Source organism: Corvus cornix, chromosome 12 (genome assembly GCF_000738735.6).
Source record: "Corvus cornix cornix isolate S_Up_H32 chromosome 12, ASM73873v5, whole genome shotgun sequence".
Lineage (NCBI taxonomy): Eukaryota > Metazoa > Chordata > Aves > Passeriformes > Corvidae > Corvus > Corvus cornix.
In genome coordinates this window covers 20918305-20946124 of record NC_046342.1, presented here as the reverse complement: position 1 = coordinate 20946124, position 27820 = coordinate 20918305, and the positions used below count along the sequence as shown (strand labels likewise).

The following is a 27820-nucleotide window of genomic DNA, read 5'->3' as shown; positions in this document are numbered from 1 at the left end:
GGTCATTGACCAATAAGGACTTTTCAGTGTCTTCAGCACGAGAGAAGGTAGATGTGCCCTTTGCAGTTGACTGTGCTGCTTTCCCAAGTAATTCTTGCTGCAAGTTGTGTTTTCCCTGCCATTCTGGGGATACTAACACTGCAGATCCCAGCATACAACTGAGCTTTTGGGCAGATCACTGGGGAAAGGGAACAAAAAGCCTTTCCAAGACAGTAGCTGCACATCAGTTTTACTGTTTTCATTGAACTCAGACCCCGGAGAAGGAGTTGTGCTTAAATCTGTGCATTTACTGATCCCATATACCATTTCTACTGCAAATCAGAAGTTCCCCAGGAGCATTCCCCGAGGCTGTGGCAGGTTATTGTCAGTGTAGGGCTGGTTGCTTCCTGATGCCTGATTCCTGCAGCAGTTCTACAGTGCTAGGCTTTCTGAGGAAGCGAAGAAGCTGGTAGAGTGGGTCCAAGCAGGAATCATCATTTTGGAAAGAATGTAACTGTTGGTCAGAAAAAGATTAGGGCTCCTTGGTAAAGTCTAAGAAAGTTGCACAAGTAGGTATGACAGTCGTTTAGCATTTGAAGTATGCTGCTATGCAGCTGGCAGGAGAATCCTAACAGCAGTGCCAAGATTTTAATCAGCTGTGAAAAATACAGCTGTGGTATTGCATCAGATGGGCATGGAGAATGGCCATTAGAAACTCCTGAAGCCTTTCACTCCTTGGATAAAAAATGCAGCTGAAGCAATAGGTACAGCTAAAGTACCTGATTGTTTTTTATACAGGTGCAACCTGCCCCTTCCAGTGACAATTAATTTAGGTGAACTGTGGCCCAGAGAAAACCATAAGGCTATAGTTGTTTCTGTCCCAACAAAGAGCAAATGAGGGGGAAGCATTCTAAAGATCATCAACATAACCTCATATACAAGTAGCTGTGAAAGGAGAAGCAACACCAAATTTCCAGATGTTTCTGACATTTTGTAGAAGACAGGGGCAGAAAAAAGACACATAGTTTGTTAGCTGAAAAGCAGGTTTTGACCTGTACCACACTTGCCCATATGCTGACCATATCAAGACTATTCTCATCCCAATGAGCAGTCCAGTTACCATACATTCCTATTTATGGTAAAACTCAAGGAGAACTTTGTCAAGAAGAAAAAATCAGCTCATGCTTTGTTTTTCTGCTAGTCCTAGCTAGAGCGGCTCAGTACAGGCATGGATGTCAGAGGATATCCAAAAAAGATACGCATGTTCAACACAATCCAAGCTGTCTTTTGCCTCGCTGCTATGTATGATAATAGCAATGTTGCTTACATTACCCTGCATTTGTAGTAGAAGCAAGCTATATGTATACTGGAGACAAAGCTAGGCAAAGCAGGCTCTGAGCTACAGATTCAGCATAGGTTTTAGATAGTTGTTTTGGGAAAGATTTTCCCATCCTTTCCTTTTCTTGCTTTCTCAGGAAAACAAATTCTAGCTGCTGATTCCACTCAGTTCTTAGTTCTCTGCTTCTTAAATCCTTGCTCTGTGACTACACTAAGCTAGCATGCACCCATAGCATTGATGAGAAGCTTTACAAGACAATTTCGGTTTTGTAGGTCTAGCATTTCCCAGGGCTGGTGATATGTTAATGTTAGTTATGGAGGTAGCACAGAAGTGGTCTACTAATGGGGCTTAGCTCCTTTAAAGACCTGTATGGGTCAATTGTATGGAATTTTGCTGACAATCATTCAGCCAAAGAGAACCAAAGTGATCATAAGCATTGTGAGAGGCTTTTTAAAGAAACGTAATTATTTTTTAAATCACTTACATAAATCTATACATAGTTTTTCTTTATGTCAGTGTGAAATGTGCTGTGCTCTAGATCCTGTAGGTGGGAGAAAGTCCCATAAAAATGCTGTCACAGAGGGAAGGAGGATCAGGGACTGAGCCTAGAGACAAGGGAAAGAGACAGTGTCACTTGTGATCTGGTGAACGTGATGGAAAAAAAAATCTCATGAGCTTTCACCAGTTACTGAATTTTGCAGTATAAACCTGAAAGAAAGCTTTGTAAGCTCATTGCAGAGTAAGGGATTCCGGTACTATACTTGACTTCAGGCCGTGCACAACCTATTGAAAATCTTGACAACAGCTGCAGCCAGCTCTGACATGAGTCATGTTTTTATTTCTGTTTCCTTGAGTATTGTCTGAATTGCCACTGGGAATTAGAAGATGATAGCAGTTAATGCAGGACTTCAAGCTGCTCATAGACCGGGAGCAGTCTGCGGGAGATAACCCATTGCTGCTGAGAGCTGGGCACAAGGCGTGCTTCACCTTGCATTGTCAGGCATTAGAGACAGAAAAACAAGATATTAAGTGCTCTTGGATGGCAGAGTTTTTCTAACAAGCACCTTTGAGAAGTGTCTCCAGACATTATCAGTAATGTCATATTAATACCAAAGAAGGAAAGATTTTAATACATTGCCCACATGCAGGTATCAATTTTCCAGCAGCTCCATGACTGCTCTCCCATTTCCTCATATCCTTGGAGCTGTTTGTCTTGGTTCATGCTGCAGATGCAGATGTGTGGGGACAGTATCGGTAGTGAGGAGGCCAATGTGCTCCCCCGGCACAGCTTTGCATTGCACATCACCATCCTGCATACACAGCACAGCCTCACAGGGCTGCCACTGCTCAGACACAACATGCTGCATCTCACCCTGGCTTTGTTTATGAGAAATCCCAGTCTCATATAGCTCCCAGGAAATGGTCCAAAGACCTCAGCAGATGTTGGCTTTATTAGTAGATGGACTTGATTGTGATGGCTATTTCCATGATCAAATTACAGAGCAGAAAAGAAGGAATGTGTACACATCACCATCTTCATGTCCTGAGGGCTTTTATGCCTGGGTAGACTTCTCTGTCTTCCCTGTTTTCATTATATGAACCAGAAATACATTTCAGTGGGATTACACAAGAGGAGAGAGTCTGCTGTGTATTGCAGATTTGCCCTGGATGATGAATATGGAGCACAGAAGTGATACTGGTGTGATTTAAGCATTCCTAGCACCATGCAGAAAAAAAGCACGTGCTGCAGACAGGGTGATGAAATGTCTGTAATGGTCAGACCTTTACGGTCAATAACATGACATGGTATTGCATGCCATGTTCTGTGCATGCCTTTCTCCTCTCCCACCCCCACCACAAGCCTTACTGAGAAGATTTATTGAAGGAAAGATTGCACATTAGAATGCTGTAGTCTTTCCAGAATCCCCTGCTCCATGACATGGGGTATATCTCTAGATTAGATTTGTAACAAAAGCAACAGAATGCTATTGCATTTTAAATGCAAATCCAGTCTAGTAGTTTATGGTTTGTTGTGCCACCCAGCAAAGTTATTTATAGTGTACAACACATTTTTAATTATCCTACAAGAATTCTTCTTTCACAGGACCCAAAGAAGGGTTAATGTAAAAACTCCCTCTAAAAATTTGGTGTTCAGTGGCATACAACACTTAATTTTACTTTAATCAACCAATTAGAGTTAATGGATGGAAGAACATATTTAAGAGGCACTGTTTGTTTTGCCAAGAACCCTCTTAAAGAGCTTATAAAAGGATTCTTTCCTTTAAAATATAAAAGGATCTATAAAAGGATCCAGTAATTGACTGGATTAATTAGATGCTATCCATCAAAGGTCTAGAGCAAGCAGATTTAGACCTATCATTAGTGAGCACCTTCCAGTGCTCTGTCTGACTCATGCTACACCAGCTTTATGAGTGTCACAGGGATGTCCTCAAACTTCTTTTTCTCAAAAGAAATACAGCTAGGTACTGGGGAACGGAGACAAGGGATAGTTGCATATGTCTGCTCCACAGTCTCCATCCAGCCATCCTCAGCTGTCCCAAATTAAATACCTCTTCAGTCTGTTGGCAGTTTGTCCTTATGCCTTGAATACATTTACTAAACTTGGATATTAACCCACTGCACCCCCCCGATGGGCCCTCTGGGCAGGTGGACCTCGTCAAGGATAGCTAGTTTGGTGTTTCTGATGACAGTTTCTTATCCTCTTACATTTCAGGTATCAGTCTGCATTCTTAGTTCTGAGACTTGGCTAGAAGAACTCAAAAAAGACTCTTCCTTAGCACACATGTCTACAGAAGTAATGGACTGCATACAGTACAACACATCTTTGAAGTCAAATCTCCTGGTCCTTAAATAGAAAAGGGCAGTATGTGAGGTAAAACTGGGCACCTCAAAATCTTTCCTCTATACTTTCTACTTTCACATTGTCAGGCTTAAAAAATCCAGACAGTGGCAGTGAGAAAAACTACATCACAATGAATACATCCAGAGTAAAGAGCCACTGTGAGAGTGACATATATTAAGTTGTCTGGACAAGTAATTTATCTTGCCATTCGATTGCAGTTTTAAGAAAAAACATTGCTTCAGTGGCTACAAGAGATATAAAATATGCGTGCCTAATTGAAAAGTCCAAGGAAAAAACCCCAACAAAATAAAGGAGTTCTGTGGTTCATGACATTTTTCCTGTTTCATTTGCAAGTAAAAAAAATAGATACTGAAGTAAATTCTGAACTAAACCATTTTAGAGTCGCAGAATTAAGATGGTTTTTGATTTTACACAGTTATTGGGGAGAAGTGGCAGAATAATTTAATAGATTCATCCCAGCCAAATGTTATAAATCTATGTAATGTTTAATCATTCCAAGCGTGATTTTCCAACTAAAAACGCCTCAGCGAAACAAAAGGACAGCCAACTCTAATTTTGATGTGGGAAATGAACCTGACCTCTTAGAAGACAGAGGAGAGCACTTTCCTTCAGCCCTACAGATTAGCAGTTAAGCTCTGTTTCTCTCCTTCTGGAAATACTCTGCTTTAACGACTGGGTGAATCTCTGAAATGCAAGAAAACTAAGTTCACTTGATCCTAGCTTCACTGCATTTTTCCCCTGGTTTGTCCCCAGATTTGGCTGCATGGTGTTGATAAAGCAATTGATCCTGGTAGTACAGGGAAATAACAACTTGCCTTCCATCTTAAGAGTCCTGCAGGGCAGCATGGCGTTCATTATGTTGAACTTACTGTGCGTATTTTCCATGGAAAGTATGGAATAATGAACTGGTAACAAAATGAAAATAGAACATAAAGACTCTGGTTCCAAGTTTTAGTGACTAAATTACACTGCCAAAAAATAAACAAAGTAATAATAATCAGGAACATATCCCTAATCTCCAATCTATGATATGTGCCATGTTATCAGACAGTTTCATTTTGTGAAATGTATCATCTTTTCCTAAGAGGATCCAGGACTCATAGTCAGAAGAACATTAGTAAATGTGTCATAGTCAGAAAAGTGACTATAAGTGGAATCTGGATGATAAATGATACGATGCCAGATGCTCATTTGGGGTACATAGGTACCTTTGAGGATGTGAACAGCAATTTATGATTTGACTGCCTTGATGGTTTATGCTAGAACATGGAACTAGAATGAGCTGAAACATTTTCCAAAAGGGAAACATTCACAAAAGAACTGTACATGAACCGTACATCTGTTTTGACAGACTTTAAAGCAACTCCTATAAGTTGTAGCCTAAGACATAGAAAACCTAGTCTCTGCTTCTTGCAGGTCTGGTTTTCCAGATCACTTTGAATCAGTCAGCACTGGTAATTAGATTCTGAGTTTCTCACAACTGGGTGCCTAAAACACCAGCCACAGGGAGGAGGAAATACCGACAGATTCTGGTCTCAAAAACCGAAAATGGACACAGTCCTTTTTCATTTCTAGAACATCTGAAATAATTTCTTTTCAGTTGTCTGAGGCTCAAAAATAAATTCCTACACCTCAGATGTTGCAGCAAAGAAAAACAGTTATCTCCTGGTCAAGTCCTGTACAAACTGAGCTAACGCTCCAGACTTTGCAGTAATCAGAGTTTTCCATTCTACACATAGCAGATAGAATACTTTTTCATCACAGCTTTAAGATGTGAAGGAGTTTGACTTTCCGAGTATGTGTAAAATCAAGTGTCTCAGAGGAAAAACTGGGTGCATGGGATAACAATTCAACAAGAAAGCTTCAAGGCATAAAAAGGAGCAATACTATGGCACAATTCTATTTTAAAAGGTATTTGAGGACTTTTGACACAGGTAGACATGGCACCACTTGAACCATGAAATCTGTGACAGGCCAGGGTAGCTGGGAAGTCTTGGAGCATCTCCTGTGTAAAGATACTGATTTACAATTCAGTGGTAAGTGAACAGGTTGTTTAGAGCAGAGAACCTAACAGTGTACCTGCTGCAAAACCTCATGCTACACCGTATGGTATAAGGCCAGACAAGATCTTTTCAGAGTGGTCAGAGTTACCTCTTGACTTCACACAATCATTTGTGAGTGCCTCAATGCCACAGTTTGTAAAGCAGCATCTATCTGCTGAAGGGTTGTTGAGCATATTTATCAGTAATGTCTTCATGTTAACCAGCCATTTCCTCATATCAGTCATGCAGCCAACCCATTGGGAGAGTGTGAATCACTCACATCTCTTATTTTACCTGTGTTCATCCACTCCCAGAGTAAGGAGAGAACCAACAGCCATACATTATTGCAGCAGGCAGCTGCAGAAAATCACAGCATAAGATAGGCATAACAGGGCATACTGGATACTTACAAATCTATACACACAGTTGGCCGCTTCATTGCATTTTCCACGGCTCAAATGGAACCTGCCAAGGAGATCCTTGCACAGGTCTCCTTTCTGATCCTCTGTATAATACACTGGGCGTCCTTTTCATGGTGTCCTCTGAAAAGCAAACAGCATAAAGTGGTTGCAGAATACACTGTAGAGACAAGCAGGACTATGCACACATCAGGACACATTGGTGTGTGTATACCCCCCGTGGCCTTGTGCAGTTCCCATTAAAGTCCAGACGAGTGTTAAAATTTGCTGAGCTATTCCACTACTGCCTAGTCCCATCCTCCTCCTTGACCCTGGCCAAGGAGGCCACTTTGTCCTCTTCCTCAGCATGTTCCTGCAGCTTGTCTGACCCCATTCAGACAGCTAAATGGGCAAAACCTATTCATGTTTCTGGTGCTGAGCTAGCTTCAGGTTGAGGACCCAGGCCATGCATACTGTTAGTCAAATGGTAATGGAGGCACAGTCTGACTCCCCATATTACAGCTATACTGCCAGATCTCTGACTGTAATACATACATACAAGGAGAGTTATGCCCCCCTGCAAAGTAAACCAGTAGATGTGGAGCAAATCCTTAATCTGCCTGCACACAGAACACTTTATTACAGAGATACAAACAAGTTTAAGCCACAGAAAATGGTTGATGAGGGCCAGCTCTTGTCTTTGTATTCCTGCTCAACCTGTTAAAACTGGGCCATGGCTTCTGGCTACATCATTGCACAAACTGCTTGGACTGACAGTTCTGATTCTGCTTCTGTGTGTGGCTGTGCTCACAGAGCAGGCTGGGCTGCATTTTCTATGCTGGCACGTTTGCCGAGCTGTGCCACAGCAGCAAAGTCAATGAGGGTGCCACTTGAAGAATGATGGCAAGAATCAGTGCTCTTTAGCCTGTGTGGGAGGTTTAAGCATGGGGTCATTTGGTCTGGGGGTGGGTACAGAGGAACACTCAAGCTCTCTTGAGGAATTAGGGAGGCTGCATTTAAAATACTTCTGAGGCTTGATCCTCATGCATGGAGTGTTGTCTCATAACAGCACTCATTTCTCATCTTTTTTTGTTCCTTCATGGCTTATAAGGCATTATTTTACTCCTCTTCCTAATAAGTCAGCAACTGTGCCACAAATCGTCTGTCTAGATATTTAGACTTGGTTGTTGCCTTAATAAATGCAGCAGAGGAAAGTTCTAGGCCCCCACTTAATTCCCCAATACCTGTAAAGTCTGATGTCAAGCAAGCATCCAGACCAAAACAGTAATTTTTACCTTCTCCCCTTGCTCTAGCAACTTCGATGGACTCAGTTGTTTTGAGGCAAATATAGAATATGGATCTAAGGGCTTGAATGTGAAATGAATAGGCTGATAGGTTTACAATATTTTGTCCCAGAAATGTAAATACCACCCTGAGGCCACATCCAAATGAAAACTCTTTGGTTGAAAATTAGCACCTGGACTTCAGCCTATAAACCCCCTCATTATGGCTTTTTCCCCATGAAATTTACCTTTGGGGTGCACGAGGTTTGCTTTTGTGATCCATTAATAATTCTGAAGCTTAATATCATTAGCCCAACAAAATTATCTTTTTGATTTATCGTAAATTGAAGCCAGTACACATGCATGCAACCCCACGTGGGAGCTACTGGTTTGTTCTTTCTTCTTCTGCAGTGTTGGTAGCCTGGGATGCTGTTTGACACCTTATCAGCATGCACTGGTCCTATACCTTTCCCTTAACTCCCCTCTAACTTCAGTACCGTTCTCAGCCTGAGGCATATGTCAAATGGAGGGTTTATGCCAAGTTACTGCCAGATTGATTCTTTAACTGCAGGACAGAAAGTTATAAAGCACTCTGATCTCCTTGCCAGCTGCTACTGAAGGCACTCACACTGCACACTTGGGCACTCTTCTACTGCTGGATCTGACAGACTGATGTTGTTACTGCACTGAAAGTGGTATCTTAAAGCCATACATAACAAGTGTCATTTCCATTTAAGAAATGGCAATTACAAACCAAGGGTGCCCTACTTTTCCTAATACCAGTGTTGAAGTTCCATGTTCTGCCCTTATTCTGCTATGTACGCAACCAACTGTTGTTCTACTTACGCATGAATGAAATTGAAATCAGTAATACTACAACAATGCTTAGAGATAATTCTCGTATTAGGGCTCATTATTGTGCAAGGTGCTTGTAACTTCACTTCTAAGAAAGGTACTATTTGCAAGAAATTAGTATTTTGTCTATCATAGCAGACTCAGACATTGTAAAGCATTAGTGTTGTGTTACTGCTACTTTTCCTAATTTTAGAACAAAATATGCTTTTTTTGAAAAGAAATTTAAAAAAACCCCAGAACTGTCACTACCTGCATTAGAAGTATCATTTTCTCTGTCATCTAAAAGGCTTTAGGAATACTAATTTTAAGTCTTTTCCCAATACAACTCTGAACAGCTTAAAAAAAAGGGCAGTGTTCTCTACTACAAAAACCAAAGCCTCTGTCTTCCACCAGTTCTGATGTCTTTTGGAATTAGGTGCCAAGAATTCAGATTTCTATTAATAAGCAGATCACTAAAAATTCTGGCTGCAGCAAATAATGATTGATTCAAGTTTTGTGTTTGTGTTTCACTGACACCATTTCCAAGCTGGCATCCTCCTTTGAGGTTTCACTACTATTATCACTTATGATTATGTTAAACTGGATATTCTGAAAGGATTATAATGAGTTGGATCCATTTGCTGCTATGATGGTCACATTTGCCTAACTGACACCTAATCACATCTCATCCCAGCTAGATTCCAGAATCAACAGTGCAATTCTGGCTGTACTCTTGAGTTTCAGGACTATATGTGCAAAAGTACAGAGCAACTGCTGTAGTGTACAGACCTAGACACACTAAGGAAGAGGACTTGTAAAGATATTCTGGTTCTGTGTAGCTCACTGTGTAGCTCAATAAGCTCCTTGTGCAGCTATGAAACACATCTGGACCAGATTCTTACCTATATAAAATTTTAAAGCTGTTTATTATGCTTGTAAGACAGAAGAACCATCCACCAACACGGAACATCTCCAGGGGAGCCCTGTGTGTGACAAAGATGCCTTGGTTCTGCTTGGCTCCATTTGTGAAACTCCCACACAATGATTGACGCAGACCTTTTTCTGAAGTGTCTATCTGCAATGTTTTTATGAATGAATTCTAATTCTTGGGCAAGTAGCACTGCTTAAATCTTTCATTATTAGTGTTCTTCTCTAGTGTGTATCTGTCTTTGTGCAGAAATCACCAACTTGGCTGCCTGAAAGCCATTGAGGGCCTGTAACTCAAGAACCCTCACCCCAGCAGACAACAGCAATACTAGCAAGCATGACTGTTAACAGTTCCAGGTAGATTTCTGTATCTCAGCTTAGCCATAAAACTGAAAACATTACTCTGCGTCTTAAGCATGGGCATAATCCTGGGGGAACCCATCCCTTTTTGTCTTAAGGACAAAGTGAAATCCCTTTTAGTTTGCAGTAAACAGGAAGAAAAGTAAAACTGTGCCTCAAGGGAAACGGACAAAGCAGTTCTGGTTTAGACCCTGGTAGGCATTCACAGTGTCCAAAGCCTTCAGTCTAGCCTGTATTTTAAACAGGACATTGGTCTGGGATTACCCACCTTACACAACTGACTGCCAAAGCACTAAGTTAAGAAACATGCCAAAGATCATAACAAAGAGTTTGTAGTAGAGCAGCAGTATCAGCTTTGCTTCCCAGACAGTGGTCTCCCCAGAGAGGTGTACTTCTTATATTCTGAGATGACCATCAGGTGACCAGCTGAAAGCCACTGCTTACTTATATCTTTTCCTTCTCTTTGTTAATGAAGTTCTAGCTCGTTGGCTTATTCTATCACTGATTTATAGAGAGGCATAAGTCTTACAGAGGGTTCAGAGTGAAATCAGAGGGTCTTATTCTGCTCAAAGATCACAAGTATAAATATAAAGTGACTTCACTGAAATTAGGGTAAATCCTCCCCAGTTTTACATCATTGTATCCAAAGTCAGACTGTCACTGACATAAGTCATTTTATAGAGGAGAATAGGGCAAAAGTGTTGGGAGGTTTCACAGTCAGAGGCCATTTGTACTGTGACTAGGGGTTACTCAGCAAATTATTTTAAACCCATCCTGATAATTACTGGATGTGTTCCTTGTTATCTTCTGTCCCTTGACAGCAATGCAGAATGGAATTTCAACATAATGCAGATGTATGGTGTGCATGGTCTGGGAGGGAAGAAGAGTTTCACAGCACAATACTTTTGTCACTGCCAAGCACTCAGGTCTTCATTATGCCCATCTCCTTTGCATTGCAAGGATTCAACACAGCAAAAGATTACCACAGATGGGGAATGATAGGGTGATGGAGATCAACAGGGCTGTGATTTAGCAAGGGAAAGAAAGAAAAGAGAAGCATAAAAAGAATCTTAAGGAAAACCTCTGCTAGGGCTGTTGGATATAAAAGCTCCGGGGTGTCTGTGAATCTAATGATTTATTGAAAGTAAAAGCTCTGTGGTGGCTGACATGTGATGTAAATAATATGTTCAAAGGAGTCAATAAAGGGTAGAGCTGCCTTTAATAACATATTATGTATTATCAGCTGCCCCATTGTACCTTCTGGCGCGGTGGGGTGCTGGGTGTGGTGCAGCTGAGCGTCAGCCCTCACTAGTTCATTGCCAGGTCATCTCTGGGGAGGAACTGTTCCCTGTTTACAGGAAATGCAGGACAAGGGCCAGAGGGCCAGGCTGAGCACAAGCTGAGGCCACCACAGCTCACTGCCTCTCCCTCATGCCTGGGAGAGCAGGAAGGGGGCATACCACTTGTCCGAGGCCCAAGGACACTGTGTTTTGTTTTCAGGCACGTCCAGCTCTTACTGTTGATTTGTTTTACCTATTGTTTTAAAGGCACAGGACTGGGGAGGGTAAGGGTGCTCACAGACAGCAGTGCACCCCAAGGTACATCACTGAGCCTAAAGTGTGGATTGGCTACACAGGTGTGTCAAAGCAAAAGCCTCAAAGCCATCCATTCTAGCGCATCTGGGACATGGCTAGTTGAAAACTCACTCTCAGGCTTTCTCTTATCCCTTCTCTACTCATAGTGCCCCAGGCTGGGCCAGAGGACATTCCCTGAAATGAAGCCCAAACACCTTCGTGTTCCTCACTTCCTGCATTCCGTTCCAAAACTAGACCTGCACCAGCACTGTCGTTCTGTGAGCATCTCCAGTGGTTGAAGATGGGAGAGTTTTGTCCCTGAAGTTGTCTGGAACAGAGCAAAAGCCTTATGCACCTGACCAAAAATCCTCTTCCCCTCTCTTATATTCTTCACCGCAACAATGCAAGAGCAAAATTCCAATTGAAATGCTTGTGGAATTAGAAAGAGCACCTTTCTGGCCTTGGCAGGCAAACAGCTTATGCCTCAGAGTATGAAATGTGATTATCCCTGTGTTACCTTGCTTTGACAGGCTGTGTATGCTATTAGCAGACATCATGTCTTTCCTGCCCTTTCCAGACTTCAGATACAGTATTTGCCTTGATGATCTGGCATAATAGGGAACTGACTGGCTAAACACATGCTGCACTAATAGGCATCTCCTTTTACTGGCTTTAAATGCATTTGGACTTTAATTTCCTTTAGTAATGAGCCTTCCTTCTGCAGAATGAATTAAAACAAACATTCACGAATGGATACAATAAAATAAATAATCAATTTTAATAAAACAGGGTACTTCAGCACCCCATTGCATCTCCCAAATTACTATCACTGCATTGGGTTAATATGATTTTTTTACAGTAAGAATGTCACTGTCTGAGAGTTTGAACTAGTAACTACTGGGCTTGGGATTTGAGATAAAGACAGGGATAGGGATACTGCATGCAGAAAAAAACTGTATTCAATCCTCTTGGCCCAGCAGTGGAGGGTTGGGGTCTTTGCATGTATCGATTATTTTTCCTACCCACTGGATGGTGTGAATTTTATATATGTGGGTTTTGCCACATATACCCAGCTGTGTCCAGGTGAGATTCTGGTCTTGCATCCAATACATTATAACTAGTTATGAGCTGAGACTCCTGTGACAGAGGAGTTAAAATGGACACAGGGTAGGGTCTGTGGATGGGGAGGTTATGGCAGCAATTTAGTAGTCATTTGTAAATTCAGCATATGTGATCTGAGTTGATGTGTCAAGCTCATCACCACTCAGCTAGATCCAGGGAATATATACTTGTGGAGGATGTACCCTACAGAGAAAGAATAGTTGTTTCTACCTTCTGAGGTAGTTTCTATAAGCTTGCTTTGCTGACTCAGGTCAAATAATTGCTAGCGCAATCACCAATACACACAGAAAAATATTTAGGGTCATAACTGTCATTTATCTCAGAGCTTCGGTAGATCCAGGTCTAAATGAACTCAACACCACAGCCATTCTCTCTTTAGCAAATATTTGAAAGGATTGTCTTTTAGCAGTCCAGGAACATGGTTTTGTTAATGAATGGATGAAACACCCTAGACAAAAAGACATTCTGTTACCCCACAAGAGGCAGAGCAGAAGTCAGCGTTTACCTCAGAAACCCAGGCAGTTCACTTACTTCCTACTGCCACTATGTGGAAACAGTGAATATGGTGAGCTGTGTGTTGATAATTGTGACAAAAGCACCTTTAATATCCTGGTTCCACTGTAGGAATGGGACCAAGGACATGATTTCTAGCCTCTTCTACTGCTTTCTTCATCTTGTGGTGACATTTTTGGCCAAATACTGCTATGATCTCCACTTGCAGGCACTTTTGAAACAATAAGAAATTTTCAGAAAATATATAGGGGGCCCTCTGGCCTTCAACTATATTGGTGGTAATTAATTTGCATAATCCAATTTGTAGTTTGCAACAGGTGCAAAGAAAATAACTATTCTCTCTTTCTCTGTCCTGACACTGATGGGGGATATAGAGTGAAAGACCACAGGGAGGCAGCAAGGAGGTAATCCAGGTAGTCCAGATGTCTGAATGCTGAACAGATACCTGTTAACCAAATGACATCACAATGGCTGAAACATCAGCACACCCTGAACACTGGTTTCGGAACTCATTAAGCAAGGTGTCCTTTTCTGACCTCTTGAGTTTTATTAGCTGGGATCATCCTTTATGTAGCATATGGAGACAAATTATTAATTCATTTCAAATATGAACACAGCAGAGGCTTCTTAAGTGCTGCACTTGTTCATACCCTTCTTTAGACTGAAATACATTGAAACTTACTTCCAAAAGAAATCAGTTTAGTCCAGGGAAACTAATCCAGGTTGACTGGTGACAATGATTAATGATAAGCCACCCAGTCTCCTTCTCCAGAAACTGCATTTTATAATATGGAAATCCAATTATAGAAGTCCCCTGTCTCTGGACAGACACATGAGAATGATGGAGGTGCTCAGGAGCTGGGATGGGGTAATCTGGATGTCCTCACTGGCCACATCACACTTGTTTTCATCTGAGATGGATTCAGGCACAGGAGTCTCCCACTGGCCTGCTCCCTCCTATATGATTAACATGGAGGGCTCTCCCCCTCTACTCTGCCCTCCTGAGACTCCACCTGGAGTACTGAATCCAGGTCTGGAGTTCTCAGCAAAAGAAAGACATGTACCTATAAAAGTGGGTCCAGAGGAGGGCAAAAAAATGCTCAGAAGGCTGGAGCACCTCCACTATGGAGACAGTCTGAGAGAGCTGGGGTTGTTCAGTCTGGAGAAGAGAAGGCTCCGAGGAGATCTCATTGTGGCCTTCCAATAATGAAAGGGGGCTTTTAAAAAAGAGTGAGGGTGTCTTTTTACATGGGCAGATAGTGATAGGACAAGGGGAAATGGTTAATGATCTTAAACTAAAAGAGGGGAGATTTAGGTTAGACATTAGGAAGAAATTCTTTATCTAGAGAGTGGTGGGTTGCCCAGGGAAGCTGTGAATGTCCCATCCTTGGAAGAGCTCAAGGCCAGGTTGGATGAGGCCCTGGGCAACCTAGTCTAGTGGAAGATGTCCCTACCTGTGACAGGGGGATGGAACGAGATGATATTTAAGGTTCCTTCCAATCCAAACCATCCTATAATTCTGTTCTGTGATTCTGTGATCACTGTGGCACTAAAACTGCATACATCTGAACCCTACACAAATGCTTGCTGCTTCAAGGAGATGCTGTATTGCTCTTGACTGACCAACAAATTTCTAGCACACTTCCACTGTCAGCAGCAGAATCAGTTGCAAGGTAGAAATGCTGTAACTCTGTCCCAACACACATGATGGGACATACCTTATAGGCACTGGGATGGATCTACTGCACTAGCATTTGAAGGGACATTGCCAGCACATTTTAATAGCCTGACCAGCTCCACTTCAGATGTATAAGGAGCCACTTGGTGGAAAGGATGAATACAGGTATCACAAAGCACAGCTGAGTGGTACCTTGCAGGAAAGAGGACTCCCCTCTTCCCCTCATTATTGCTGCTGGGGCATAGACCATGAAGCAGAAGGTGAGATTTATGAGCCTTTCTTTAGGATGCATGAATTAATTAATTGAAAGCAAACTGCAAGCAATCTGATCCTTACTGGTACAGAGGACTTGTATCACACCAGTGGAAGTCACAGGCCTTCCCAAAAGTTTAGGTTTTCGCCAACCCAGATTTTTTTTTTTGTTTGGTTTTCCTTGTTTGTCTGTTTGTTTGCTTTGTTTTTTCATGCAGTTGGTGACTCTAAAGGAAGAAACAAGAAATCATTTGGGTGTGTAGCCAAGAGATGAACATACAGCCAAGAGCATTTGTATTGTTTTGCAAACAAAAATACATGGTCTTCATGGGCCTTTATTACAATAACCTTGGCTGGGTACTTTTGCCACTGTTAAATCACCCACACAAATCCTTACATGTCACTAATGCTGACTGAATAACTTCTAAAAATCTTAGAGAATTGATGTGATCATTGCTGAGGAATGGGGTAGAATTTGCAAGGTCTTTTGAAGGATAGATGTGAAAATAAAAGAAGAATTGCACATTCAAGCAAGAGTAAATACAGTATTCGTCAATTTGCAAATCATGTTCTGTGAGCTCTCACACCTGTTCTGTTTCTCCACAGTGCTCTCTCATGCATGTACCATCTGTGCACAAACTTCCCACTCTGTGTTCTGCAGGGATCGAAGGTAGTAGAGACTTTATTTACAAAGTGCTAGTACAATGATTAGTTCAGCTTCCCTCTCCTTGATGGCTTCACTCTCCCCTCAGTGACTGAGGTCACTTGAGGTCAAATGTAAGCATACTATAGGGGCAGGATAACCAGAGAGTCTGTAGACTCCAGAACACTTTTTCAGATGTAGCAGTACATGTGCAGAGGTAAAAGTACACAAATAACTAGTAGGGTGCATCCATACAGCTTCTCCCTACTCTGTACCTATCAGCAGCTCTGCTAATTATAATGTAACTGGTGCTAACTAAAAAGACTTTTGCTGCACCGCATCCTCCTGCATTTACTCAGTCAATTAAATGTCAGACTGTCCCAGAAGGCCCACTGCTTCCTTTGTTGTGATGGGTCACTCTTGAAATGACAGGCAATTGCTGAAGGGGCAGCAGATAATGTGCCAGCAATCTGTTCTTATCCAGCCAAATCACTGCTACAAGGAAGAGAATTAATTGGGGATTACCATGTCTATTGAGATACTGCAAACTCTTGGACTATTTCTTCCCTTATTCTTCACACCCACACTTTTATTTGCATCTTCCATTGCATTAAAGTTTATTGCTTCCCGTAAGCTCAGTTAGCAGTGCTTTCAAGGAGCTAAAGAAAAGTATCATTTAGTCATTCCTGGGCGCAGTTCAAGCCTTCAAAAAGTAGGAGCACTAGGAGATCACAGGAGCACAGACATAAAAGATGGATGATGACATGTGAGTTCATTGGATTAAGTGCATGCTGGGTACCAGGAAAGGTGCACTACCCAGGAGCTTCTGTGACAAAATAAAACAGTCGCAGAAGTAAAGACCTGAGTGCTATTGGAGTGGTCAGAGAAGAGGAGAATGGAAATGGTGGCAAATATACCTGTGCCTATCCCGTGTGCAAATGAGATCCATAACATTTTGAGACTTCTCTTTAAACTCAAGCTGGTGCCACTGGGATACAGGTCTACTGCAAACAAAGCCCATGAAATAGTTCAGCAATATTGCAAGTTCTGCTACTGTATGAACCTTTAATAATGCCATTCATAATGATTACAAGATTAATATACTGAGTTATTCTTCCCAAATTATGTGTTCTTTTATTAACATAATGCAGTCATTTATCAGAGAGAGAGAGAAAAGGAAGGAATACCTTAATTTCATGTCTTCTGGGACAACTACAAAGTGCAGAAGGACTGTGTGAGTAAGGACTGAGACTGGCTAAATTATTAATCAGTCTCCTGAGCTGTTCCTGTATTTGCCTTGCTCTTGTGCTGAGGTCCCTTTGCTGTTGAAGCTGGACAGGTTTTCAAGAGTGTGGTGATGCCACCCACACTGAAAAACTGCAGATAGTACTAATAAGCCAGAGTAGACAATGATGAGGAACAGTGTTACTGCTTGAGCCTTTGCCCAGCCACGGCAAATGCACTGGGTGGCCCGTGAGAACTCCTGGACTCTGCGCATGAGGGAAAAGCTGGAGGCATAACAGAAAGGCTGACAGGCACACTTGCATGGGAGACACCTGCTTGCAGCTTAGAAATAAACGCAGATATGTAGGGAGTTCCCTTTCTGAAAGGAAATAAGAATCTGGTCAGTGACCTTGGGAGTCTCATCACTGTCCTCTTACTTACATTAGCCCATCTTTGCCCAGCCTTCTGTCACTCTAGTATTGGCTTTGAAGCCTTGAGTTTGTTCACATCTGGGATCTCCAAGTGGAAGATTAAAGAAAAATAAAGAGATGAAGCAGAGCTGTGAAAGGAAGTTAATGTGTCAGAGGAAATGAGAAGTATAAAAATAATATAAACTGAGTAATCCAGGCCCACATTACAGACTGACCTGTCTGGCCAACATGTCTACCGGAAAACATGAAGATGTCAGATTTTGTTTCTCAAGACAAAAGACTTGCCCTGTTAGCTGAACACTGGAACCTTACCCTGGAAATGTAAAAGGCTTGGGGCCACTGTGGTGTATAAGCCGTATATAAACTCCCAGAATGACACTGTAGTCAAAAAACCAAATATGATCCTTTAATGTGAAAACTCAGTAAAGTCAGGTAGGAATAGATGGGTGTTACAGCTGATACACACGGCTTGGTATACATCTTTTGCCTGTGCTGGAATAATGAGTTTTGTGTTGCAGTACCAAGAGCAGTATCAAAAATGGATAGTAGCAAAAGCTGATGCTAAAATGGTTGGTAAATTGAATAATGCTAATGGATAATTGGATGAAGTTCAGAGATTTTAGAATTATTAAATCATAGGCGGCATGACACCAAAATCTTCACCTATTTCATATAGAAGTCAGAATGAAGGGACAACTTGAATACAGCTTGTGAGTACACAGTAACAAAATCTGGAAGACTGCCACCAGGTTTAACAAGATCCAGCAACTGGAATTTGGAGCTAAGCATATACAGATCAGCTTTAGTCATGCTTTGTGGAGGTTTTGAGAACACTGGCAATTTTAATTGAAGGGGTTTTTTTTTTAATAAAATGCTGTGAAACCACAGGCCTGTATTGCACTGGCCTGTGTTGCACACCAGGTCCAGTACTCTTACTGCACAGCTTTCTCTGGGTTTCTGGAGCTGGATCCATATTCCCTTGAAACAGCTCAAGGATTCTGGAATCTGAGTATCTTGTATATCTTGTACTTTAATTGATGCCATTGGTATTACCATTATACTTTTCTCATCCTTTTGATGTTTTCACAGAAAACCCATTGTCACAATATCTAACTTCCATTTTAAAATGTTAGCATTATTTTACTGCATCCATTTTGAGGGGTTGACTAGGGATAAACAAAGCAGTTTTGGTTGCAGATAAGCATGAAGTTTTTACTCCAAACTGCGCCAGAACATTGATCTTTTGGGGAAGCTTGAACGAGTTCAGTTAACTTCCCATTGCTCCTTTCAGAGTCTTCTGCTTGCCTAAACGGTTGCCTTTGAACCTAGCAGCCAAAAAAAACCCCTGCTTGATAAATCTTGCTTTCCAAGCCTTGCAGTTCTGCAGGGATTCTGTATGTCTGAGCAACAGCGAGTCTTGGAATAACACCATTGAGCTAGTCTGTTCTGTTTTTCTGCAGTGCCTACACTGAGCCCTACAAGGTGTGCCCAGTCTCTGTAACACCAATGGAAGTTGTCACATCAGATGAGGAACAAAAGAGTTCAGAAGATGATGAGAGCAGCCTTGGTGATCCCAGTCTCACCAACAAGGTAAAAAAACCTAAAAATGGTTAATGCATGAAATCTGGAGACGGAAAAGCAATTTGCAGAAGAACCTGGATTCTCAGCTCTTCTCTGCTCTTTGTCTGGTGCTCATTTAGAAATGGCAGAGCCATCAGTCCTTTACTCCCCCACTGCGCTAGGAACAATTTGCCTCTACAGCACGTGGCAAACGCAAAGAATGTAGTCTGAAGATAGACAGTGGAGGCAACATAAACAGCAAGAAAGGCCTGACTTGAATGTCAGGAAAAATGTCTCACTCCAAAGCATTTAGTTGCAATCTTGAGAATTTAAAATTACGTTGAATAAAAAAAGACAAAGGCATTATTGGAACCAGTTCTACATTGGCTGGAGTAAACTGTCTAATAGGTCTCTCCCATCTCAAAATTCTCCCATCAAGGGAAAATGCACTTGTGTTAGTATTTATTGTACTGATTTCTGATTAATAAAACAGCTCTTAAACAAATTATGGAGAAGACCATGGAAATGGAACCATAGCTTGGCACCATACCAAGGTGCTTACTTCCTGTAAGCTAAGTGCGGATGTTAAATGGTATCGAGCAGGTTTAGAGACAAATTTACCTTTGTTTTTCACGGGAGGGTGTGTGTGCGTGCATGTGTGCACATACATGTGTGTGTGTCTCTGTTCTTAAAACGTAATATGAGCCTAACAATCTACTCCTGGGTGAGATTGTGCAAGCATCCAGAGCATAGCTCATTAGGTATGCATGCAACAAATGGGTATGTTCTTCTAAAGTTTTCCGATTTGAGCCCCAGGAATTAAGGCTGCCTATGAAAATAGCAAATCCTGATTTCCTACACGTCTCTCTACCCTTTCCTTTCGACCTGGTCTCTCAGTGTCAGCTATATGTCTTCCTGATTGTAGATGGCTTTTGTTTGGTCATGAGCATGTGTCAGAGCCTGAAAAAGTCTGTGCAGATGACTCTCGCAGGTAATGGCTAAGTAAGAGTCAGCTCTGTCAAGGAGGAGCATAAGTAGATTGATTCTAGGAAGACAGATCTCTTCAGGCATTTCCAGAATGTGAAGCTTTGTTTAGGGGCAATTATAGAGAGGGGAGCAGAGTTTCCCCCTTACCAGGACACCAGTTCTTGAGAAACACAAAAAGAAACAATGCAGAATGACATTGAAAGGCAAATGAAATTCCTGTTGCTCTAATCTCAGAGCAGGAACAGGTTCCTTTGATTTCTCTTCATGCTGTATCACATTTACCTCTGCCCTGCAGGGTGCTGAGCTACCTCTGGTACCAGTGGAAAAGACTGTGGTTTGTTCTCCTGGATGACATGAAACAAATGAAACAGTCACAACTAACCTTTATACTCTTTCCTCTGAGATTTGTGACCTTTTGTTTGGTCGTTTGTTGTTTGCACGTTGTTTTGGAAAGGAAAAAGCCTTTAAATTTCTGATATTCCCTGTTAAGTGAAAAACATTTTTGCCTTTCAGTTAATTTCCAACTAGTTAGCTGACAAACCACTAGCATTTCTAGAGCATACCCTAGTGTCTTATCTAAGACAGTTAGGTTTCTCAGCATCTCTTAGTTGTGATGCTAGTTGCGAAGTGACAGCACAATTGTGACTTGAGTTCATGAGGGAAATACATGCAATCATTGTGCACTTGGAAGCAAATTCAAGACTGCTAAAACCAATTTTATGCCATTTTTGTAGGGTTTTACTCAAGACACTAGGAAATGATGCTTTTCTAAATGTCTCCCTTATCACATGTCATTCATTTTAAGTGTTTTGCTGTGCTGGATAGCTGGCAAAGAAGGCAGCATTTAGAGAGAACACCCATGTGCTTCAGAGTCTAACTGGAGGTATTCCTCCCACTCTTGAGGAGAACACAAACTAAATGCTTGCACATGGCTGACAGAGAACATCAGAACAGGTCTGGTTGCTTAGTTGGCCTTTGCTTCTCAAGCAAACAGTCAGCAAGGGTCACAGTACCCAGTGCCAGACTTCCTCAAGATCTTGGGGAGCTGCCTTAAAACAGCTTCATTTGACAACAGGCCATCTTTCCAAGCTGACTAATGAACCAGTGAGTGATCTTGTCTCAGAACGCACTGGTATCCTTACAGAGGAATGTTTTTCCTACTCTACTGCTCCTGTCTTTGTTTATTATCTTCTCACACCAATCTTCCATGAGACAAGGGAACACTGCCTACCCGAACAAAAACCTGCCTCTATAATGACAAAGTGTACAGAACTTGCCCAGCTCCCCCATGAAGTGATACATCCCTTGGAGAAAAATCTTCAGGACAATATGGAGCAGCTATACAACATGAAACAGTTCAGATGCACTGTCACTTGGAGAGAACTGGGAGACACATATTGGTCTGGATGCAAAAATAGTGCCATGGATTTCAAAATGAGCTAATCTTGTCAAAACAGCCATTTAGGGCTGGCTAAGACCCGAATTTAGATTTCCAAAAGACACGCATGCATACACTAAAAACAAACAAAAAAAATACCAAACCAAACCAAAAAAACCTTCTGGGGTTTGTTGGTTTGATTTCCTTTTCTCTCCTACTCAGGGAAACTTGGTTTAAAAAAGGCATGAAACAGCCTAAATGATAAAACTTCCTCCCTGTGCCCAGATATATGAATTTCATTTTGCACTGAGATGGATTCTACCTGCTGTCTTTCATTGACATGAATGAATTCCTGTACCAAAATGCAAGCAGCATCTTTTGGTTTTGCTCACCTGCTTTCTCCCAGCTTGTTTGCTGGTGATTCACAAAACTTCCAGTTCGAAGCACATTTTTTCCTCTGATGTTTCTTTTTGAGGCTCATTTTTACAAGTAAATATAATATCAAAAGTTAGCTTTGTACACACATTCCTGGTATTGTTTCAACAGCTTGTCTCCTTTGAATTCCTGCTCTCCTAGGGACCAGATTCACACACATGTGGAGAAATTTTCAGGGGCTGCTGGAACCCCTGCACTGTAAACAATCTGAAATATAGCCAATAATACCTCTTGAGGTATCTTTTTACATTATCAGCTTTCTTTGAAGGAGCAAACAGAGGGGCTTTCATCTCTGTTACAGGAATTATAGAGTAAATGAGCTTAATAGTTTGGATTTGACTAGGCACCGACTTTACACAGAGTTCCCTTTGTGAGAACTTAGTTTTTGTAGCAGTCTCAGAATTTCCAGCTTAAAAAATATCAGAAATAGAGACAATATAATCTTGAAAGTGTACTTTGGAGAAGCACAGCTCCATGCTTTGAAATGGACTAAAATCAATACATACTGGTAGGTTTCATCTATTTCTAGTTATGATCTGAGTTTATGAATTGCCTTGGTAGTTTGAGGAAGATGCTGCATATGCTGGATAATCAGCTACCCCGCCGTATCTCGAGCCTCTCACTTTACTGTCAGAATCTTCAAGCAAAAGTCTTCAGACAGTTCCTTTCTTGTAGGTACTTTTTTAGGACTCAGTCTCCTGTGCAGTTGATAAACCTTTGTCACCAGCCTCATAAAACCCCCAGTTATTATAAAACTGACAGAATCCCTGAGACAATTCTAACCCTTGGCTTACTGAAGATAAGGACCCAGCAAGGAGGAGTGATTTTATGATACATCCAGAGAAGAGAAAAAACCCATCTTTTGCAGAATAGTGGTCAAACTTGCAGGCAAGGCAGAAACCTAGGTTCTTGTCTTTAGGTTCACTGTAGGACAATCAAGTCTTTAAAGGAATTCACAGAGATGATAGTATGGGGAATGCATCTGCCTTCCTACTACATTACTACTACCACTGCATTAACAGCTCTACCTGGGGAAGTAGGTTAGGGTTGGGAAAGGGCAAACACATGTGGGACAAATGACAGCAGAGGCCTCAGGGTGGTCTGAACAGTTTCTGAGGAAATACACAGAGATGAAGCACAGGTTGGGAATCAGTGGGGATGGGTAAGGGGCAGGAACCCACCTACCAATTTAAGAATTCATTTTACTAGCATCTTGCAGAGACCCATACATATGGTCCTGTAATGACACTATAAAGCATCATGCCGTGGACTGGGCTTCAGGAGCTATTTCCATCATGCTGCTTGATTCAGACAGTGTCACACAAATGCTAAAGATGTATGATATATGCTGATCAAACAAAGCAACAGGCTTAAAAATAACCCCAGTAGTCAATGGAAGGCATTTAGACTGCAATCATTTGCACGATTTGCCCCACGGCAATAAGAGGCTGTCTCCCTTTACAGGGTGCCTTTGGAAGGAAAAAGCAGTAGTTGGACAAATGGGTGCTAGAAATACTGAAGCAACATCAGCTATTTTAAGAACTCTGTTATGGTATTAAAGATATACAGCAAACTACATTAAGCCACCAGGCAAAGGAACAATTAAGAATGTTCTCTTAAACTGGTCTGTAAACATAGGAAGGAGTTAGAGCTGAAGGGAATCTCAGAAGAATAATAAGAATAAAAGAATGTGATTAATCTGTGTGAATACCTCTAAGAATTATAGTCTTTAAAGTAGTCAGGAAATAAATTTAATAAAAATCCTAGAACAAGTAACAAAGCCATAGCTGGAACATAAAGACGTTTCTTCCATCCAGAACACGTATCTGTTTGCCAGTTAACGGTATGGGAAATCTAAAAGTAAACCAATCTGTATGCAAATACCATTGAGTTTAGTCTAAAACCAGTAATATGTTACAAGGAACTGTATGAAGACAGCATATGAGGGATGTGATCTTACCCTGGTTGCAAAATGTGAAAGTCTATAGCAAGGTGAATAGCATGTAGCCAGAGAAAAATGGTATAATAGAGAGGGAATTCAGATCAGATGTGTCTGAATTTTATGCCAGTGAAAACCCAAAGCATTCGGGTTAGTCACTTGGGACTTCTGATTTAACATATCTAATTCTAGCCAGACTGGTGGTGTGCTGGAAGAATGAAGGGGAACTTCCTACAGACATAATCCCTAATGCTGTTCCTATGAAAAGGCAGCACTGGAGGTAAGATGCTCCACCCTTCTCCCAAGTATCATAATAAAAGACAATGGACAAAAAGGGGGCCGGCCACCCCATATGGCAGATGGAGAAGAGCTGCACTGCACACAAACAGGGAACACTAAGCAGAGTCTCAAAGGTCTCACAAGCAGGGCAGCTACTGACTCAACAGCAGCAGTACATAAGAATGCCTTTGCTGCTCCTTACACATTTCCACTGGGTGGGCTTGGTGCCCAGATTCCAGTAATCATTCTGTTTTGCAAACCTTTAACATACTAAAATATGCACTCGTGCACAGACACAAAACTGAAATATGCTGGAGTTGGGAATTACAGATTTGTGTGCCTTGAGGAAGCACCTAATTCAGATGCCTTTCAAGGGACAGCTCTTGATTTATATAATTACACAGATCCTCCAGGACAGCTGCAATCTAGCTCTTCAAGGATGGGATCTGGAAGACAGATGTGGACTGCTTTTCCTTCTCTCTCACTGATTCACAGAGCTAACCTGAAAAGGTGATTTGTTCTTGTAATGCTTCCATTTACCATTGGCACTACTGGGAACTGCTACATAGTGCATAATAATTACAAAATGGGCATTATGAAGTCACTCAGAGACTGAAGCTTATAAAACTGCTATAAGCCTCTGATTGTGACAGTAGCACTCTTGTCTGGGTACCATCAAGCTACAATACACCTACTCTGAGCTATCTCTGAAATATGACACACAGAGTAAAATGCATGAGGAGATGCAGTTTGTCCACGTTAGCATGGCAAGTTAGTGGCACACACAGTGATGGAGCTTCTGCTCCCATGTCTTCACTAGTTGCCCTGCTTTGAAATCCAGAGGGTACTTACTCCAAAAGAGTACTCCAGAGAAGCGACTTGCACAATACTAATGCTTCTGGTTTAGGAAATTGTTCTGTGATCTACTTGTGCTGCTCTTAGGCCAAACAACTCCATTCTAGACCCATGCTAGTTGCTGGGGGCAACTTTGCCCCCAGCCCCACAATTTTTTTAAGCTGGATCAGGAGACCAGTCTGGTTCTGATCAAGGTCATGCAAACAGCTGGGTCAGCACAACTGAGAGCTGGCACTATGCTCAGAAGGGAGGGACTGGCACTGTCGCCAAAGTGCCATCAATCTTTATGATTAATATGTCTTAGCCAAAATTCAGGGACCTCAGTGTCCCATGGCCTGTCTAGAGCAAGTCTGAGAGTGTCTCTAGCCATTGTCTGTCTTGTGTTATTTAACTGCTATTTGTTTAACCAGGAAATGAACTCTGAGATAGACAACAGTGTGTGTAGACAGACTTCTGGGAACAGGGAGTAGAGTGGGTGCAGGTCCCTCAGCTATTCACTTTCTGAAACAAAGTTCAAGTGATGATTATAACACTGCAAAGCTGCCAGCATTTTAGAAATCTTTACTCCCTGCAGCCATTCACCTGCCTAGTCCTGTAGTATAGCTCTCTCCCAGTTCCCTCTTCAGAAGCTGCCCTCCGGGCCTTGCTCCAAGCCTTTGCTTAGCAGATGGAGGCCATGGCAGCCATGTAGGGACCCTTGACTTTGTGCTTCACTGAGTCTTCTTACTAGCATACTTGGCCTGGCAAGCAATGTCACAAAGACTTGATACTGTGCTCATTTCCCCAGAGTCCATTTTAGGTCACTGAGGACTGCTTTTCTTTTCAACTACTAGACCACTATTTTAGCTCCCTACTCCGTCACTGCTGAAAAAGTCAAACTTTTCCCAGTACATTCCTTTCAGTACATATTTCTATGCTTTGGTCATCTCTTACTGTAAGGACGAGTCACAAAGTAGGAGCAAAATACCCTATTAGCCACTTGCACCTCAGAGCCTGCAGTTTGCTTCTTTCACAGTTATCTGTGTCTTCCAAGATGCCTGCCAGTTAAGTAGATGCCTCTGAGATTTGAAACAATGTTGTCTGCTGAAGTACTGAACTAATTCTGGAGATATTTAGCTCATTAAATTTAGACACTTTGTTTAGTGCACAATAAAGCCCTTTGCCCCATTTGCTTCCACAGGTCTCACTGACAGCAGTCAGAACAGTCTGGAATATGACCCATTTTGATAAAAAACTCCATTCTCCACATAGTATATCCTCAACAGCTGTGAAGCTAGCCTGTTCAAAGCTAAGCACTTTCTGCTTCTTAGACAAATTTTGGACCTGTAAAAATCCAGAAAAAATTTCACTCCTCCTTCAATAACAAGACATTTTTCAAATTTGCCATCTGTATTAGCAGCTATTATATTGTACTGTATTACTAGCATTTGAATTGGGGAAACAGTTTGTCATGGAAAGTCCAGGATGCCAGAAACTGAACAACAAAGAATAAAAGTCTGGTCACTATATTTACTATAGAAATATGTCGGTTCAAAGTGCTCTCTAACAGTGCTTTACTTTGTGGAATGAGACATCTCTTAATTGCCTCTGGCTTCTTCTGTTGACAGAAAGAAGGCCAGTCCAGAGTTTACCTCATTGCCCAGGAGCTGATGTCTTCAGAAAAAGTGTGAGTTTGTTTTTATAACCTACCTGCTGCTCTTCTAAAATTGAAGCTGCGCAGTCCACCCTTCAGTATTCATTTGATGGCAATTAATTAAAGTTTGTCTCTCTCCGCAGATATGTGGAAATGCTCCAGTTGTTATGTATGGTAAGTAAATAATTTTAATCACTGAAACCTAAATACCCTTTTATTTAGCTGCAATTTAAAAGACATAAAAGCACTGAAGGGATTTAAGTGAATTTGAGGAGGAATGGCTTACTGTGAACCAATCAAATCTATCATTTCTCATCTAGAGGGAAAAGCGTTGGCCAACAGTGCTTGTTGGGGCTGAGACTGGTGTGAGATGCAGACCAAGCCTAGTGCAGAAAAGGAGATGGTGATAAACGGGTGAACTCTCTCTCTTCAGAGTGAGACAGATGGGAACAGAGCTATGAAGCATGGGGATTTGGTTTCAATGGACTCACTCTGCTTCCATTTAAGCTTCTTGTTTTCTGATAATGCAATATTGGCAATAGCCACTGTGCTCTGGAGATCCACGCTGTGTCACAGTGTCTTGGTTTAAGACAATTTAAGAGGCGGACACTCTAAAATTAGTTACCTCCCCGTTAGTTTTAACAAATCCCTTTCCACCAATAAGGAGAAAGGAACAAGAGTAGATGTGAGGGAAAAAAAAAACAGTCTATAAAAAAATGAAACATCAACAGGCAAAAAATAACAGTAATACTCACTAGTTACAAAGTTGCTGAAATCTCAGGGACTCCCCGGGAACAAAGATAAACTCAAAAGGGCAGAGTAACCCCTCTCCCAAGAGGGCACCCTCGGCAGACCGCAGGAAAAACGGCTGCCTTGCCTATGCTGTTACTGGGTTAGGAAAGAAATGCTTCAGGACTTGCCCCGTCCCTTCCCTTTTCTGCTTCCTCTGGTAAAACCCCATGTAGTGAAATTTGTTTCCCTGCCTGCCCATCCCACTGCAGTAAAGGGATCTTACGAATATTTTGCATGTTCTCATTATTTCCCTAATTATGAAAGTAATTAAGGAAAAGAGAAAGAGATAAAAAAAGAGAAGTTAAGATGTCAAATGAAAGTAAGAAATGGGCCTAAAGTAAACCGTTGAATGAATGCACTGGCATGCAAGTTAAGCCACTTACAGGTTGTGAAATGTCAGAATAACTGTAATCATGCACTGTGACTTTCCCTGTCCCAATTCCCATTGTCCTGGGTTAGAAAGTTTAATAAAATCTCAT

The 27820-nt window shown here is 41.7% G+C and overlaps 1 protein-coding gene and 1 long non-coding RNA gene across 3 annotated transcripts in view; one reads left to right on the top strand and one right to left on the bottom strand.

The window, feature by feature from the left end:
- Window positions 1–27820, bottom strand: part of LOC120410691 — an 82188-nt gene that overhangs the window by 1022 nt on the left and 53346 nt on the right. The window contains exon 2 of the long non-coding RNA XR_005603003.1: window positions 6655–6786. This is a non-coding gene — a long non-coding RNA (uncharacterized LOC120410691). The remainder of the gene's footprint in view (window positions 1–6654; window positions 6787–27820) is intronic.
- FGD5 (FYVE, RhoGEF and PH domain containing 5) overlaps window positions 1–27820 on the top strand; it is a 95790-nt gene that overhangs the window by 19171 nt on the left and 48799 nt on the right. For both annotated transcript variants that reach the window (XM_039559273.1, XM_039559272.1), the window contains exons 3-5: window positions 18944–19073; window positions 26524–26582; window positions 26693–26723. In XM_039559273.1, coding sequence (XP_039415207.1) covers window positions 18944–19073; window positions 26524–26582; window positions 26693–26723 — 220 coding nt within the window. The remainder of the gene's footprint in view (window positions 1–18943; window positions 19074–26523; window positions 26583–26692; window positions 26724–27820) is intronic.